Source organism: Gaeumannomyces tritici, assembly GCF_000145635.1.
Source record: "Gaeumannomyces tritici R3-111a-1 unplaced genomic scaffold supercont2.7, whole genome shotgun sequence".
NCBI classification, from domain to species: Eukaryota; Fungi; Ascomycota; class Sordariomycetes; order Magnaporthales; family Magnaporthaceae; genus Gaeumannomyces; species Gaeumannomyces tritici.
In genome coordinates this window covers 56,647-73,915 of record NW_008804551.1, presented here as the reverse complement: position 1 = coordinate 73,915, position 17,269 = coordinate 56,647, and the positions used below count along the sequence as shown (strand labels likewise).

General features: G+C 44.3%; 5 protein-coding genes and 1 pseudogene across 6 annotated transcripts; 2 read left to right on the top strand and 4 right to left on the bottom strand.

The window, feature by feature from the left end:
• GGTG_11362 (54S ribosomal protein L49) lies at window positions 1–1,172 on the bottom strand. The gene is made up of 2 exons (XM_009229248.1): window positions 1,055–1,172; window positions 1–1,001 (listed from the first exon to the last, which is right to left on the bottom strand). Exon 2 carries the CDS (start codon window positions 991–993, stop codon window positions 136–138), a length of 858 nt encoding a protein of 285 aa, XP_009227512.1. The 5' UTR covers window positions 994–1,001; window positions 1,055–1,172; the 3' UTR covers window positions 1–135.
• A 956-nt stretch (window positions 1,173–2,128) lies between these two features.
• GGTG_11361 (hypothetical protein) lies at window positions 2,129–2,389 on the bottom strand (the record flags this gene model as incomplete). Its single annotated transcript, XM_009229247.1, has 1 exon — window positions 2,129–2,389. One exon carries the CDS (start codon window positions 2,387–2,389, stop codon window positions 2,135–2,137), a length of 255 nt encoding a protein of 84 aa, XP_009227511.1. The 3' UTR covers window positions 2,129–2,134.
• Window positions 2,390–3,009: 620 nt separating this feature from the next.
• GGTG_11360 (hypothetical protein) lies at window positions 3,010–3,760 on the top strand (the record flags this gene model as incomplete). Its single annotated transcript, XM_009229246.1, has 3 exons — window positions 3,010–3,145; window positions 3,212–3,375; window positions 3,461–3,760. The coding sequence occupies 3 exons, from the start codon at window positions 3,010–3,012 to the stop codon at window positions 3,758–3,760; spliced, it is 600 nt and encodes a 199-aa protein (XP_009227510.1).
• A 798-nt stretch (window positions 3,761–4,558) lies between these two features.
• On the top strand, window positions 4,559–6,509 carry GGTG_11359 (hypothetical protein; the record flags this gene model as incomplete). The annotated part of the gene is made up of 2 exons (XM_009229245.1): window positions 4,559–5,123; window positions 5,263–6,509. 2 exons carry the CDS (start codon window positions 4,559–4,561, stop codon window positions 6,507–6,509), a joined length of 1,812 nt encoding a protein of 603 aa, XP_009227509.1.
• Window positions 6,510–7,017: 508 nt separating this feature from the next.
• Window positions 7,018–7,254, bottom strand: GGTG_11358 (hypothetical protein). Its single transcript, XM_009229244.1, has one exon. The coding sequence runs from the start codon at window positions 7,243–7,245 to the stop codon at window positions 7,024–7,026; it is 222 nt and encodes a 73-aa protein (XP_009227508.1). The 5' UTR covers window positions 7,246–7,254; the 3' UTR covers window positions 7,018–7,023.
• Window positions 7,255–15,471: 8,217 nt separating this feature from the next.
• Window positions 15,472–15,544, bottom strand: GGTG_20226 (annotated as a pseudogene). The gene has a single exon. The product of its transcript is annotated as a tRNA-OTHER (tRNA).
• Window positions 15,545–17,269: the final 1,725 nt, after the last annotated feature.

Below are 17,269 nucleotides of genomic sequence, written 5' to 3'. Positions count from 1 at the left end.
GGTTCTCTCTGTCTCTCATCCACATCTTATCCCTGGGTTGCATCTGTGACACCGAATAGGCTCGGACCTGGAGTCCCAGGACAGAACTGACCACACCAGGACCCAATCTCGCCGCCCTCAGCTGCCCAGCTCAGATCAGCTCGTCGAGGATGCTTCGGCCGTGTCTGGGGCAATGATCTTGAGCTCTGAGATCCTCAACACGGTGTATTTGTGTTTGCTCTTGACAATCTTTGTCTTGCGTTCACGCCGTTTCTTTTTTATCTTGTGGCGAATCGGCTCAGTCTCGGTACCAATGACGACGGCGCGGCACTCAAATAGCCCCTCGCTGATCCAGGGGTTGCCTTTGAGAGTAAAATCCCTTGAGCCAATGACGCTCGCCCGATCGAATCGGAGTATGTCTCCTGGGAGAACATCGGGCATCTTGAATGGCAGGCGGATCGAGTCGCCAGGAGTGACGAGGTATGGCTTGCCGTGAATGTGGAGGGTGACATAGTGGGATGGCTGTGCCGCCAGGAGAGGCAGTAGTGCGGCGACGGATGTGTCTTGGGCCGTTGATGGTGTCGCCGCTACTAGACCGGCCTTTTGCAGTGTGGGCGGGGCCGGGTTGGTATTTTGTGACGACGACGACGGGGCGGACGGTACTGCCGGAAAAGGGAAAGGTGACTGGGCGGCGGGCAGCGGCTCGACGATGGGGGCCGACGAGTTGAATCTCCTTGCTGGGGCGGCAGAAGCACAAGCTAGCGCGCCGGGCGCCACCACTGCTCGCGCAATTGAGGGTTGCAGGCGCCCAAAAGGGCGCCCGAGAAGACCTAGCATATTCCAGAGGGTGAGAAGGAAAAGAAGGACGTGTTGAGGAGACGAAGTCGACGCGCAGGATGTGTCAGGCGGAGTGGTGGTGCAGCGCAAACGAGGCTGCTTGAGCAAATCGAGGTCCGCCACACCCACCAGGCACCATGTGTCGTCAAATGGGCTTTTTTTCTTGCACCCCTCCATCTGCACAACTAGATAAAGTTAGTTCATCTTTCATACGGTGCACGGCGGCTCAGCCAATTACCGTTGAACAGTGGACCACCTGAGGCCAATCCACGCGAGCTGCCTGGATCCGGACAAGCGCCAAAACAAAATGTGGAGGAGTTAGGACTGGAATGATAACCACAGTGCTCTTCCTCACATGATCACTCGATTTGGGCGGACGGACAGGGAGGCTGGAGGCGCGCATCCATGTCAGTTATGAACGCCCGGCGGCCCGACTACCCACACTGCCCTTCCACTTCCTGGTATCATCTGTGGGCGGGGCCTGCTACCTAGTTGATAAGCGGCGAGGGCGTCCGTCAAACGTGGCAAGGGGCTACGTATTCGATTTGCCGCTCACCGCGTTTGTCTGCAGGTGCCCAGAGGAGTTCTTGTCTAAGTGCCCAGGGTGCTAGACTAGATCCCACACGATAAGAACATTCCACGCGCCCGTTCTAACTAAGAATGAGACACGTGGGCTGGGCTAGACTGAAGGGCGTGCAAGCCGGCCTCTATAACTGTGTGGTGCGCCAGCTTCGTTGCTCTTACAGAGTTTGTAAAGAAAGCTGGGAGTGGGTTTAACATAGGCTTTGTTTCGCTCAAATTGCCTCGGCTGCAAGGGCGCCGTGTCGCCGACAGCCGTCTGCGACGTGGGCATGTGCAAGGTTCAAGGCCAGGGATGTGTTTTGCCGCAAATGCTGGCACAGATCGCCGAGATAGCAAAACGGAGGCGCCACCTGGCAGGGGCGCCGGGATTGTGGAATCTGGAGAACAATGAGCGACAGATTTATCCTGGAAAACTGGAAAACTGGAATCCTGGAGGTAAATGGCAACAACCATCGGTGACGCGTTATACCCAGGCCGGTAGGGTTGGTCGCTAGCCTAAGGGAGATAGGACTGGATACGTGTTTCCTAGAGGAAGGTGCTAAGCACGCTAACGTCGGTCGCACCCACGCGCCGTCAGAGACAAGTGGACAGCAAGCTTGGTAGGCGCGGTAGGTTGTTCAGCCCAACTCTTTCCTCACCTTGGCCCGACCGTTCATTCGTGCTTGGTCGGACGGCCGACGGGTGGATCTTGGGGCATCCGCGGCGGAGAGGGGAAGGCACCGCATACGACCAATTGCTACTTGGCCTGGGCTTGGCCGGCCTGATATCCGAATCGCCACGGATGGAGGCCAAACATTCGCCCAATGAGCAGGAAGGTACGGCAGACACGGCAGGCACGGTAGGCGCCTCTCAGGACCTCTTCATCTGCCCAGACAGAGCCCAGGCGCGGTCGGCATTTCGCGCACATGGGCTTAGCGAGTGCTGGGCCATCTCGTGAAGAAACACGACGGCGACTTCCGGGGGCCAGGTCCGGGGCCAGCGGTATGTGCATGTCCGCAGATGTTTCCGGTTCTGGCGCCAGGGGGTTCGGCCAATCAGCGAGCCCCGCTTAGCTGCAGCGGGCTCCAGGCCCATCCCATCCCACCTTCCTGCCGCACAACATCAGTCGCATCTTTGGGCTGCTATCCTGGTGGGAAAGCTCAATACGACCATGTCTCAACGACGTTATTACCCGCCCAGTCCACCTGCCCAACCGGTACAAACACTCCCAACCCGCCCGCCCGCCCTGCACTGCATCGTCACTTGTCCATTTTTTGAACCCAAACAAATCTCCCTCCTCTTCGTGCTCGCTCACACTCTAGCAACCACTAGGCATTTGTTTTTTCTTGGAGAAATAAGACAACAACAACAACAACCGGGTCTTTGTCTTTTGGAACAACATTTTTGGACGTTCCATCGACGCCACTCAGCATCACCATCCCGCGTTCAGCTGCAGGAGCCGTAGCAGCCGGGTCATCATCCCATATTGACATCTCAGAGGCAACAAGGAGAGGAAGAAGCTGTAGCAGAGGGCTGAAGAGCAAGGACCTGCAGCTTGCATCCGCCCGCCGCCGCCTCACAGTCCTGCGCCGCAGCCAATTGCATCCCCTCGTCGTCTACTCATCTTCCACAATGGTCCGCGCAGCTCTTGTCATGGCACTGTCGGCCGCCGCGCCGCTGGCTGCTGCCCAGGCGATCCAGATCCCGCCCCTGCCCTTCAACCTCACCTTTAAGCCGGACCTGAGCAAGGTCTCGTCGGACAGACGATGTGCGTGTACTCCTCGGACCCCGTGGTGCTGTCTGTGTGCGCGTTCCTCGTGCTAACCTTGTACAGCCGACTGGTGCAATGGCGAGCGTGCCGTCTGCGACACTCTGTGCGGCGCCCCAAACACATACCCCACCAAGAACGACTGCGACCCTGGCAACCTCCAGTTCGCCTGCACTTGCCAGAACGGCACCGCTCCTGGACTTCAGTACTACCAAAACAGTCTTCCAACGGTAAGTGTCCCCTCACCTTGCCCCCCGTTCGCCGGTGGTATGTGTGGGTTTGGTTGCTGAGTCTGGACAATCTGCGCTGCCATAGTTCATCTGCGAGGAAGCGTTCGAACAATGCATTGCTGCCAGCGTGGGCGACAGTACGGCCCAGGGCAAGTGCAACACGGACATCAGAAGCCTCTGCGGAAAGCAGGCTGCCAAGGCCGGTAGTGGGGGTGCCGCAACTTCCTCGCTGGCGACACCAGCTTCCCGTGCGACGCAGACAGGTTCCACTACTACGCCCGCAAACACCGCGCGGCCCAACAGCGCCGCTGCTGTGGGTCAGCTGTCGACCTTTGCGAGCGTCGCTGTCGCTGCGGCCGCGCTTGTGGGTGCCTACGCGCTGTAAGGGCTCGGCGGTCGAGTTTCCGGCTTGGCTCGAGGGTCTGCATTGGTCTGGTACAGTCATTTAGCATGCTCTGGACGCGGTGCGTTCTCTTTATTGGTATTTTTGGGTTGTGTCGGACCCAGCGCGGCGACCGAGAGACTGTCCTGGCCCCTGGCCCCTAACACGCCATGTTGCTCGGCGTGGTTGACCAGACTGGCAATGAAGCTCCAGACGCCTGCGTCAAGTTTGGTTGTGGTTTAGGGCGGATCCGGCTGTTGTTTTTCTTGTTCGGCGACGGGCACCAGGTCGCTGTTCATTCGCAAAGGTCGCTACTCAGCTGGAGGCTTGCCCGGCTAGTGCCCTCACTGCGGCTATAATCACTGGCGGCAGTAGAATACGATATACCCTAGAGGCAGCAGGAAACATGAGGGTTGACTCTGGACTCGTTCAGTGCGTTTTGTGCCCCATGTGTTCCGGTTTTGTGCTCTCACAGGTGCTCTAGGGGTGGCGCCAATCGAGTTCTCTGAAAAGCAGCATCAGCATCGACGCCCAATCTACCGCAATAACCAGTAGAATTCGAGAGTGCTCATGCCGGCGAACCTCGGGCGCCACTGGCAATTCAGACCGGTCCCCGCCCTTGGGCTCGCAACATTATGTGTTCCTCGCAGCCCTATTCTGGATATACAAGATTCAGGTGGTCCCAGCCCCAGGGCCTCTCGCAGGATGTCAAACTGTACGCTCTTCTTATCATACGCCCTCGCCCTTGTGTATGCGCTAGGCCAGGCGGGGCTGGACATAGCATAAAGGCGATACCGCGAGATGGGCGGCGAAAGAGCCAAGCATCAGCGGCCAGCTCGGCTCCTCGGCCGGCTTCTCTTCGGGTTAAGGGCCCGGACTAGCCAATCGAGTCTTGCCGCCGAGGCCGTGGAGCCGCAGGCTCCGCCTTTCAAAGTCGAGCTGAAGGACCTCGACCACCTCCGCAGCAGCTTCACGCTTTCGATCGGTCCCAGCGGCTGCCGCCTGTCAAGGATAGAGTCAGCAATACGCAGCACCGCCTACTTCCGCATTGGCAACCACGAGAGGCTGCTGTTTTACAGTGACGCGGTGGCCCCGCCCGTCTCGGCCGGCGCCCGCCTAGCCCACACCTCGACCCTGTACTACCGCCTATGCAGTAGGACCGCCAATGTACAGGGGCCGCGCATCAGCTGGGAGGGAGACCGGAACTCTGCCCCCGGTCCTGGCCTGCTCGAGGGAGCGCTTCTGCAGGCCATCAAACAGGGCAAGACCATCAAGGCCCTAAGGGAGGATATCGCGTGTGCCTTGGCGGTAGGCGATCCAAACCGCATTGTGTTGATCGCACGAGGCGGCCTCCGAGAAGGTCCAGGTAACCACCCATTCTTCTTTTCTGGCTTATTTGTTTCTCCGCAATTTGTGCATTTCCTTCTGCCTGTTGCTCTGTGATCAACGGCCCTGGTGTTCATCCCAAAATCCGCTTATTTCTAATGTGGGAACAAATCTCCAAGTCGAGGGTAATTACTGGGATATCTCGCAAGTCGGTTCGGCCTGGCTCGCTCGTCGTCTGGGAGTCAATGTCTCGAAGCAGCGAGACTATCTAGTTGTCAGGGGTATCCGCCGGGAGTACGTCTACCACCCTTCCCTAAGCGGTGGACAGCATAACTCGTATGAGAGTCGCGCAGCCGGCTCGCTGCGTGTCCACGAGATCCGCGACTGGCTACATTCTCGCATTGTTGGCGGCCAGGATAGGGCCCTGGGGTTGCAGTGCGAGGGCATCGATTTCGCAAGGCGCTCCATCCGGCTCCTGAGGGGAAGCCACGGCAGAGGGCGGGACCTTCGCCGAGCCGACTGGGTTGCGCTTGGCGCCAACGCTGTCGAGTTTCGCGTACCACTCGAGGTCGCGGAAGCCCATTCGGCCCAGGACGCATGGCTGCTGGGGCCGAGCGAGGAGTGCGCTGTGTGCGGCGACAAGAAGACGATAGCCGACATGCCGCTGAGGATCACCGAGAGATGCGAACACGCACGTCCGGGGACATGCAAGGACTGCCTGCGGCGTTGGATCGAGTCGAGCCTTGCCGACACGGTATGGGACCGGCTCCGCTGCCCGGAGTGTCCGCAGCTGCTCACACACGCCGACGTGAGGCGATGGGCTTCCAGCCCTGTCTTTGCCCGCTACGACGGCCTCGCCCTCCGCGCCGCTCTTGGGGAGATGCGGCACTTCCGCTGGTGCCTTGCCGGCTGCGGGTCTGGCCAGATCCACGTCTCGCGGCCGAGGTCGCCCCCGTCGTCGTGCAAGCCCGAGGTCTTCCGGTGCCACGTCTGCCACGCCCGCCAGTGCACTGTGCACGATGTCCCCTGGCACCGCGGGGAGACGTGCGCCGACTTTGACCTCCGCGCGCGTCGGCGGCTGCGCGACGACCTCAGGACGCGTGAGGCCGTCTCCAAGATGGCCAAGGCCTGCCCGGGCTGCCTCCGCGACGTCCACAAGCACTCGGGTTGCAACCACATCACCTGCCTCTGCGGCCACGAGTGGTGCTATATGTGCTTTGCCCCCTATGTGCGCGACGGCGCCGGCTTCCTGAGGTGCCGCCATGAGCCCCGGTGCTCCGAGCGCGACCCCCTGGCCGAGATACCGCCGCCGGCCCGTACGCCCCCTCCCGAGGACGCTCCTGCCGAGCCCGAGCAGCCGCGCGCCCCGACGCCTCCACCCCCGGCCCCTGAGGATCTTGAGCAAGACCAGGTCTTGGACGCCTAGGGTGCGTTACCAATGCGCTAGCTCGTTTCTGGACTCCGAGGGTGATACAAAAAGAGCATCACAGGTGGTAATAGACCCTTTTCACTTGTGGGAAAAGGTTACAGCAAAAAATATGATACTGTGAAAGTCAGGATATTTATTCTTGGAGCTTATAACTTGAGTAAGCAGTCGATAGATGGGGCGAGGGCTGCATCGAGAAGTACAGCCGGGATGATGGCTCTGGTAACACCTTATGCAGCTACATGGTGATGGTGTAATGTTTAGTGGAAGGTATTGGTTAGGCGGATAAAAAACCCGAGATGGCATTCACTTAGCTGTTGGTAGGCCTCCCTAATCTGGTGGTCAACCGGCCCGTCCCCTAAGGTGATGCAGCGCCGACTTTGGTCCCGTGCATATACTTGGTCCAACAGTAGCGGCGCCTGATTTTCTATAAAGCAAGAAGAGACCCCTGGTTTGCCCACACATTATCAACACCCCTCTCCCAAAAAAAAAAAAAAAAAAAAAAAAACTTCTTTCAGGACGCGCAGCGCTCAATGTGGACAACGGCCATAGCCCGAGTGCCCACCGGCCGAGCACCTGTACCCGCCCGGCGCTTCTTCTTGAGCTGCTGCGCCTCGGCGTCTACTGCCTGTTTGACGAAACGGTAGTACACGGTCTCGCGGTCGCGCGCCGACTTCAAATGGTAGAACCGGCAGCCGCTGGCCTGTCCCACCTGCACCCCATGCTTCTCTATCATCTCGCTCCTTTAATCCTCGCAGAACTTCTCATGGTTATCCCTGGCCGTCATCAGCTTGGGGCGGAAAGCGGCTTGAAACGGCTGGGCGCCTGCTGCTGGGTGCCAGCGCCCTGCCCTCCCCGGCGCTTCCGATCCTAGCACTAGCCGGAAAACCGCTATTTTTACCCAGGCCTTTTATAAGCTGCACCGATACTAGTAGGCGCAATTTAACGAAGCGCGTTAGCAAAAAACGTACCGTTTCCTTCTTGGTCCCGCCTTTACCGCAGGCAACAACCTTGCCGCTGCCTTTTGTTACAGTTAAGCCTCTGCTCCTAAGGTAAGGCACCTAAGGGGTACTCAACAGTAGCACGTAACTTCGACAATTAAGGGAATTCACAAGGTATCTTGGGTGCGGTTTGAATGCTTCCTCCAAGGGATACTTAAAAGCTAACTTAAATTAATTAATGCCGGAGCTTTAATTAAAAATTACCTAAAACAATAAAAAATCCCTCCTTTTATACTTTAATTTGGTATTGTACGAACGTTGCTAAAGGTTAATAATTTGTAATTTTGTTAATAAATTATAAATTAATTTTGTAATTTGTAATTTTGTTAACAAATTATAAATTAGCTTATTTAAGCTTTTTGTAATAAAAAGTAGCCATTTGCTTACCCTTTACCTTTTTGGCTTCCTTTTTTAGCTGGTATTAAGGGTCGATCGGTGCAGAAGCGGGTAGTTACCAAATTACGGGCCGGATGCGGTATTTCCTTTATTAAGCTTCCGTAAATTTCTTACCAAAAGTGCTATTTCCAACAAAAATTCTTCCTTTTTTAACCTTCCTTTTTTTCGTACCCCATCGGGCACGCGGGGTTGGTTTTATAAATTTCCCGCGCTTTAAACGCTTTCGTGCAATTTAAGCTTTATTCCATTTTTTAGCTTTGCCGTTATGCTTTGGCCGCGATACCGGTAATTTGCCGGTACGTTCCCGGGAAAGTCCGTGCCCGGCTGGCTGTTAGCGCCTTTTTTTTCCTTTTTTGCCGGGCGGTTTCGCCCGTTTTTTTAACGCCCCCCGCTTTTTACCGGGCGGTTTCGCCCGTACTTTTAACATATTGCCCTTTCCCGATACGGCTTATTCCAAATTGCGTATGCCGCGCGTAAAAATCCCGTAAATAACCGGTAATTAATGGTATTTCGGTAAACCGCCTTAATGCCCGGCGGCATTTGGGGAAACCGGTTATAAAGCTTTGTAATATTTCGAAAAATAAATTTGCGCTAGCATAAAAAAGCTTTTTTTTTTAATTTAAAACCGCAAACCTTTTTTTTTTTAAAAAATTTCCAATAACCTTTTTAAAAACTTTAATAATTGTAACCGTAAATAATTAATATTTAACCGTTCCTTTTGGATTTTTGGATTTAACCGGTAATTACAAATGTTATCCAATATAACCGCTGCGGTAAAAAAAAATCGAATTCCCGTTAAATGCTTGCTTTGGGTTTTTCGGTTCCAATTAGCCCGTTAGCCTTTTTTAGCCCTTTGGTTTTTTAAACCCCGAATTAGCGCTTTTTTGGTAACCCCCCGGTATTTCCCTTAATTATCGTAATTTCGTTAAATTCGGATTTGCTTAAGCTTTTAATTTTTTAAATTTTTAATAATTGCCCGGTTAATAACCCCCCGGTAAACCCTTTAAATATTGCGGGTTTATTAAACCTTTTTGCGCTTGCAACCCTTTAAATCTTTTACAAACGTTTTGCCGGTAACCCCCCGGCGGGCTTTAACCGCCGCGGCAAAAAAACCGCCGCTAAAAAAAAGCGTAAAACGCGTAACAAGCGCCGCCGCAACGCTTTTAATTCCAATAAATTTGCTTTTAAAACGGATACCGCTTTTTTTTGTTTTATATAAGTATTTGTAACGCGTTCCCGCCGCAAAAAGTTATTAATTTCCAATAAAACGATAATTAAAAACTTATTTATTTACTTTTTTTAAAAAACATTTATACGGAACGTACGGTATTTTGCGGCCGTTATTTAAATTGTTAAACATATTAAAATTATGCCGTTAACCCTTGTATACCGATATGTTTTAATAATTGTACGGAATTTTTTAAATGCATTTATTGCAAAAACGTAATTAATAATAAAATTTGCGTTAAATTTTTTAAATAATTTTGGAAAATGGTTTAAAACTTTTACAAAATTTTAAATACCGTTTACAAACGGTACTTTAAAACGATACCGGAACTTTTTAAAAAGCTTGTTAAAACCCAATTTCGCGCCCGTAAAGCTATTTAAAAAGCTAAATCCTTTTATACCATATCGGTTAAGCAATTTGCGCGTTACAAACGTTAAACCGTTATTTAAAAGCGCATTTAACGCAAAATTGCCAACATTGCAACATTAAAAGCTATTTAAAAAATTTTTAATAACTTTATATTATTAACATTTAAATAAAAAAGCAAATTACGGGCTTAATTGCCGTTTAAGCTTTTTTTAGCAAAATAGCGGCAATTTTTAAAAGTTTCGAAAAAGGCTTAACCCTTTTTATTTGTGGTATTAATATTAATTTTATTATAATTGCGGCAAATTTGGATACCATAGCTTGCGCCCGCATAGCTTCCCGTAAAAATGCAGCGTTTGTATCGGCGCCGGGAAGTAACGGCTTTAGCGCTAACGATTTTAGCAATAATAATTTTAACAACAATAACTTTAACGCTAACAAAAAACCGTGGTTTCCGGAAATTTTGGTTTTTTTGGATACGGTATTTAATTAATTTTTCCCATATATCTTTTTAATTAATTATTGGTATTTTTTTTAAAAAAGTGGTTAATTTTAAATTTTTTTCGTTAATTTATTATAATTAAAATTATAATTTCCTTTTGTTATATTGCTTTTGCAATATTGCGAAATTCCGGTATTTTTAATTACCCGCTAAGCTTTAATGCTTTAATAAATAATTTCCAAATGCTTTTTTTTCGTTTTTTATAAATTTAAATATTGCCGATATGCATTTACCGTAATTTAAACGCTTAAACCCGTTTGCTATATTATCCGGAATTTTTTTTACTTTTTTTTTAAACAAGCAATAATGTTTTACCATAACGTACGTTTAAAATACGGTAATTGCTTTAACGTATTGCGTTAAGCATGCTTTTTACGGGCTTTCCAAAATGTGCTACATTTTGCATATCCTTTAAAATTTAAATATATTGCATTTAATAATTTAAAGCGTTTTTTATACTATACCGTTTTTATTTAACTTTTTATTTATAAAGCGCGATATTTTATGGCTTTTACAAATCGTTTACGGGTTTTTTCCCGTCCTTTTCCGGTAGCTAACCGGTTTAATACGTTTAAACCATTTTTCCGGGCTTTTTTTTAAGCCTTTGTTACTTTTATCCTTTGTTAACCGCCGTTCTTTCCGGGTGCTTGCCCGTTAAAGTCCGGTATTTCCGTTAACTTGCAAATTCGCTTTGTACCCTTTAACAATTTTTTTTGTAATGTCCTTTTTTACAATTTACGAATTTTCCAATTCGTTATAACCTGCCCATTTAATAAAGTATTTCCGTTTTTGTAAAAGCTTTTTGTATTTTAGCAAAATTTTTATTTCGAAACGGGGTTTTTTTTTCGATTTTTGGTTTTTTGCCGGGCCTTTTTTTAAACGCTTGCAATAAATTTGTCGGAAATACGTTATATATTCGGTAATTTACCGGAAGCTTTAATCGAAACGCTAAACCGGTTAACCCAATTATTTTTGTAATTTAAAAAGGTTCCAGCCATTTGTTTAATAGCTTTTTTAAAAGCTTTTTTATTTTAATATTTACCGTGCTTAATAATACCTAATTTTTTACCCCAAAAAGCACCGGGGTTTTGCTTTTGTCGTAATACTTTTTATACGTATTATTTGCTTTTTCCAACAATTTTTTAATTTGCTTTTTAATTATTTCCAAAACCCCCGCTTTAATTTTAATCGTTATTAAAGCTTTTTTTTAAATATTTAAAAATTATAAAGCTTTTGCGGGTGGAACTTTATTAACAAAAACGCCGGGGTTTTTTGCAACCTTAAATGCACGTTCGTATTATTCATTTACGTTGCCAAATGCAATAACAATGTTTAATCGTTTTGCTTTTTGTAATAAAAGCACCGGAAATAATGCTTTACCGTTTGGTTTATTCGTTTCGTTTATTTATCGGTTTGCGGGTAATACGTTATCGAAAAGGTTTTGTAATTTTTAAATATTCCGCAAAAATTATTTAAAACCCGTTTGTAAATAATTTATTTCAGTTCAATACAATTTTTTTAAACGTTTTTAACAATTTTTAAACGTATGTAAATAAAAAGCTTTTTAATCCTTTATTAATTAACCTTATAAATGTTAAAATAAAAAAATTATATTTAATAAACCAGGTTATTATTATTAATATTGCGTTGCGCTTTGTGCCGGTTCCATTTATTAACGTTAAATTTTTTTTAATAAAATCCATTAATAACGTTTGTCCCAAACGGTTTGGTACGGGTACGGTGCTAGCAACCCGTAAAATGCTTGTATTTTCGGCTTTATTTACTGGTATATTTAATACGTCCGCATATATTTGCGTACGTTTTTAACTATACCCGGCCATTTAAATTGCCGTTTAAATTTTTTTAAAATTTTGGCAATGCTTTTGTAATTTCCCGTTATATTATCGTATTGTTTTTAAAGCATTGCCCGTTACAACGGCGTTAAATTTGGAATTTAAATTTTCTTTTTATGCTTAAACAAACCGTTATTAATTTTTTAAACGTTGGGCTTGCTTTTTTAAATATTGCTTTAAACGAAATCGTTTTTTGCTTATGCTTCGAAAATGCGCTTTAATATCGTTTTAATATCCTTTTTAATAATGGTTGTTTTTATATAAGCTGCTTTTCGGAATTTGGCTAACAAATTGCTTTGGAATTTTTTTTTACCATGTTAACCTTTCCGTTTATAAGCATATTTTAAAAACGCTTTAATAAACCATTTGCAAAATTCCGGTATTTTAGCTTTTATTTAATCGTAAAATCGTATTTTGCTAAATTTTTAAGCTATTTTGCTTAACGCTTTATTGCTTTTTCCTTTATTAAAATATAAGTATAATTTAAATGGTTAGTAATAATTTTAACAATTTTTTGTAAATAAGCTAAATAATGCCGTTACTTTTTAAAAGCTTTTACAATAATTAACAATTCGGAATTGGGAATTGCGTATCGTAACTTTCCTTAGCGTAACTTTTTCGATAAGTAAGTTACCGGGTGCTAACGGCCGTTTTGCAATTGCAACAATACTGCTTTTATTGCAAAAGTTAAAGCATCAATCCTTACGCACAACGGTTTCGATAAATTAAAATGTATTAGCACTAAAATTTATATAAATAATAAATTTAGCTTGCAAAAAGCCTTTTTTGCGGTGCTTTTTAACAAAAACGCTATGTTTTTTTTAAAAAAAATCCGTTAAAAGCGCCGTAATTTTTGCATAGCTTTTTACAAATTTCCGGTAATAACCCGTAAAATTTAAAAACATTTGCACGTTTTTAATGCTTTTCGGTATTTTCCATTTTTGGATCGTAATAACTTTATTCGGCAAAATTTTAATCCCAAATTTGGTTATTTTAAAACCCAAAAAATTAATGCTATTTATTTTAAATTTGCATTTAACTGGGTTAACGTAAAGCTTGTACTTTTCGAATCGCTTTAGTACCGTTTTTACCGCTTTACGATATTTTTCCCGTATTTTCGAAAAAATAAAAATATTATCCAAATATATAATGCAAATGCTATTAATTAATTTCCCAAATGCTATATTAATAAAGCTTTAAAACGTTACCGGTGCATTGGCTAAATTAAATAGCATTATTAAATATTTATAATATCCATATTTGCAGCAAAAAACAATTTTTTATTCGTTTTTTTATTGGATCCGTATTTTGTAATAAGCGTTTTTTAAATCCAATTTAATAAAATACTAATTTTTAAATACCCGGTTAAATATTTCGTAAATTAACGGAAATGCTAACCGGTTTTTTTTAATAATTTTATTAAAACCTTAATAATTAATACAAAGGCGGAATTTCCCGTTTTTTTTAAAACGAATAAAATTTCGGCGCTAACGGAATTGGTTAAATACCGGATCCAACCTTTTGTTATAACTTTATTAAAATACCCCCGGAAAATTTTTAATTTTTTTTAAATAAAAAATAAATGCTTTCGTAAAGCGGCATCGTTTTTTTTTAAATTTAATTGCGTAATTTTAGCTTATATATTTTAACAAAAGATTTAATTTATAAAGCTGCGCATATTTTGCAACTATCCTTTTAACCCATTTCGGAAAAGCTTTTAACTTTTTACCGGGGTTTTTCGAAATTTCCGGGCATGCAACCGTTAATACGGTTATTGCTTGTTCCAATTAAACCAGCTTTTTAGCTATTTTTAACAAAATTATTTTAACCTTTTTAATAATTACCGAAAACCTTTATTTTATATTTCCAAACCGGATTTTAATATTTTTTGGTTGGAATTAAAATATACTTAACGTAATATTATACCCGGCCCGGGGCATAATTACGTAAAATACCGTTAACTTTCGGGTTATTCCTTAGCTATCCGTTATTTAAATTTTGCATTTTTTTTTCCTTTATATAAGCATGCGCTTTTTGGTATTAAATTACGCCAAATAACCCCCGTTTAGCACCGGTATTTTTTTTACTTTTATTAATAAATAGCTATGCATTAAATTAACGTTGCTCCCGTTGTTAACCAATATTTTTAACTTTACCCAATGGCCGTTAATTCGTAAACATATTTCGGTTTTTTAGCGTATCCTAACCGTTAAAGCGCATTTTTAAACCTTTGTGCTTAACCGGCCAAATAGCGGTATCGAATTAAATGGCGATATTTTGCTTTTTTTGGGGCACGCCGGCCGGATATGGCCCAGCTCCCCATACCCGTAATACCGTATTTCGGGCTTTTTCCCTTTTGCTTTTAGGGTGGTTGCTAAAGCCGTTAAAGTTTTCGAATTATCCGTGCATGTTTTGCATGTTCCGGTAATATGGCCTAGTTGCCCGCATTTGTAATAAATAACCGGTTTTTTGGTAACTAAAATATTTATATTTTTTAGCGTTTTTTTAAGCTATTCCAATATTATTTCCGCTTTAAAAACCTTAGCTTGCAAATTTTTTATCGTATAAAAAAAGCTTCCAAAAATTATTTATTTTTAAATTTTGGGGCGGAAGCAATTAAAAAACAATGTCGTTTTCGTCCATTTAAACGCTAATTCGGGGAAATCGTCCTTTATTAAATCCTAACAAATCCGGAACGTTTTAAATAATTTGCAATCCCTTTGCTTAATACATATATAGATTTATTTACCCCGTTCGAGCTGTATAGCACATGGGGAGCACTACGGATCGGGTTAACTACATAAAGGAGGAAACCGTGCCTTCAGCCGATAACTATTTGGTATAAGGCTGGATGAAAACCCCTTCCCTTCGAAGGCTTTGCAACTGCGCGTCTTCTTCGTAAGTAAAAATCCTGCACATAAAGTTACATTAGTAATTAAAAAGGCACGAACACGAACGTGCATAGAAAGCGCGCTACAACCCACGCGCTACAATCCCAGGTAGCACATTACGATCCGGGTTTTATTTGCGAGGTCCAAACGACCGAATTAACAATATTTTATTTTACCATAAAGCTTATTCGTCGATTGTTAGGTTCTACCTTTTCCAGCCAGGGCGTATTCCTTTTATTTTCCGGGCCAAGCGCGCCCCCTCGAAAGCGGTCCTTTCCTTTTTTTTAATTGGTGCCATTATTTTATCGGCCAACTTTGTTATCGAAATTGCTTTCGTCGCTATCGGTACCTTTATCCCTCGCCGCAACCCCGGCGCTATTATTCCGATAACCGGTCGGATTTATTTTGGCCCGAAGTCCTTATTTTTTTGCTTGCCCTATAATTTGTGCGTCCACAGGCTGCACGTGCCTTAAAGGGCCTTTTGCTCAAACCTTCGGCACGTGCGTTACAAGGTTCGGGGGTAAGGAACCCCGCTAACGGGTTGCAAGTGGCTTTGCTGGAGTCGAAAGGAGGTCGCACGTGGGTGCCATAGGGCTCGTCGATAAAGATAAAATTTTCTGTTGCTGTGGGCTTTTTTGTTGTGGGGACCAATTGTTCGGAAAAACGTCGGAACGGTTTAGGGCTTAATAAATCGCTTTTTTGCACGTGCGAAACAAAAAACCCGGTGTCCCCGGCAGGAGTCGAACCTGCGTCCTCCAAAAAGGACCTCCCAGCGCTAAACCACTGCGCCACGAGGACCCCTTTGCTTAATAACAATATCCCCCGCAAGCTTTTTAATTGCTTGCTATATTTGCAAATCGGGATTTTTCGATTTTGCTTAAAGCTATCGCAAAAAATTGGCCCAAATAAGCGGTAAGCAAATATTTGGGTAATGCATTTGCTTGTATTTCGTTTATTGCGCCCGTTATTAATAATTAAAAATGCTAAAAGCTATTTAAACCTTTATACGGTCTTTACCGTAACGTTCTTTTTTGCTTTTAAAAATAAATTCGTAATTGTTAATGTAATGGGCAATATTTTGTTATATTGCAAATTTTTTAAATATAAATAGCTTAAAAATAACTTTATTTTACGTAAAACCCTTTCGTTGTTTAAAAGTATTTTTTTTATTTTCGTTTAAGCTTTTATGCGCATGCTTTAACCTTTTGTTTTAAATTTTTTGGATTAAACGGGCGCGCTTATTTTAAATTTTTAACTTATCGTTTATTTTTTGCAATTTTTTTACGGAAAGGTTTTCGAAATTATCGGGAATTTGCGGGGCCTTTTTGGTATTTTGGTTCGGTAACCCGGCAGCCCTTTCCAAAGTGCTTAACGTAGCGTCGAACGTTATTGCAACGGTACGGAATTGCAAATGTCCTTTTTCCAACTTGCTTTATCCTTTCCGGTAATTACCCGGGCTTGCCCTTAAAATAAAAAAGGATTAAAAAAAACAATATGTTAAAAGCTAATTGGTGCAAAAGCGGGTAATTACCAAATTACGGGCCGGATACGGTATTTTTTTTATTAAATTTCCGTAAATTTTTTACCAAAAATGCTATTTCCAACAAAAATTGTTCCTTTTTTAACTTTTCCTTTTTTCGTGCTTTGTTAAATACGCGGGGTTAATTTTATAAATTTTTTGCGTTCCAAGCGCTTTTGTGCAATTTAAGCTTTATCCCATTTTTTAGCTTTGCCGTTATGCTTTGGCCGCAATACCGGTAATTTGCCGGCACGTTCCCGGGAAGGTCCGTGCCCGGCTGGCTGCTAGCGCCCCTTTTTTCCTTTTTTGCCGGGCGGTTTCGCCCGTTTTTTTAACGCCCCCCCGCTTTTTGCCGGGCGGTTTCGCCCGTGCTTTTAACAGCCGGGTAATTATTGGTTATAATATTAAATCCTTTTTTTAACGGCTAAACCCTTTTGGTTTGCTTATGTTTAACCCAAACCTTTATTGTTAATTACAAATACTTTTTTTTTACTATTTTACCGTTCCTTTTTTTTAACAATGTTTGGTTAAATGCAAAAACGCTTTGCGCGCTTAACCTTTTAGCGCAAGGACTTTTTTGCTTTGGTTTTTACATTAACTATCGATATGCATTTTTGCTTTTTTTGTTAAAACGGTTTAAAAAAAATACTTATTTTTTTTTAAAAAAAAAATTTCGTTGCGTAAAATATTTAACTTGCAACCGTTTTAATTGCAACATTTTGGGCTTTTCGTTTAAGCAATTTTAAACCATTAAATTTTAATATTAAAAAATTAAAGCTAAAATGCGGGTTATTAAAGTTAAGCGCCGTAATTTAAATAACCGTTTCGAACGGTTTCGCAAGCAAAAGGATTTTTGGTTTAAAAAAGCAATTGCGGGCGTTATTTCGGGGTATTAAAACCGTAAAGGAATTGGAACGGGTAAAACGGGAAAAGGTTGTACAAATTATTGCTTTGGTAACAGCCAGCCCTTTTTTTTTGCTTTAACCCAGTTTCTTTTCTTTCTT

Coding starts and splice junctions, on each gene's coding strand:
- GGTG_11362 (XM_009229248.1), bottom strand. CDS start 993: ATGGAGGGGTGCAAGAAAAAAAGCCCATTTGACGACACATGGTGCCTG.
- GGTG_11358 (XM_009229244.1), bottom strand. CDS start 7,245: ATGATAGAGAAGCATGGGGTGCAGGTGGGACAGGCCAGCGGCTGCCGG.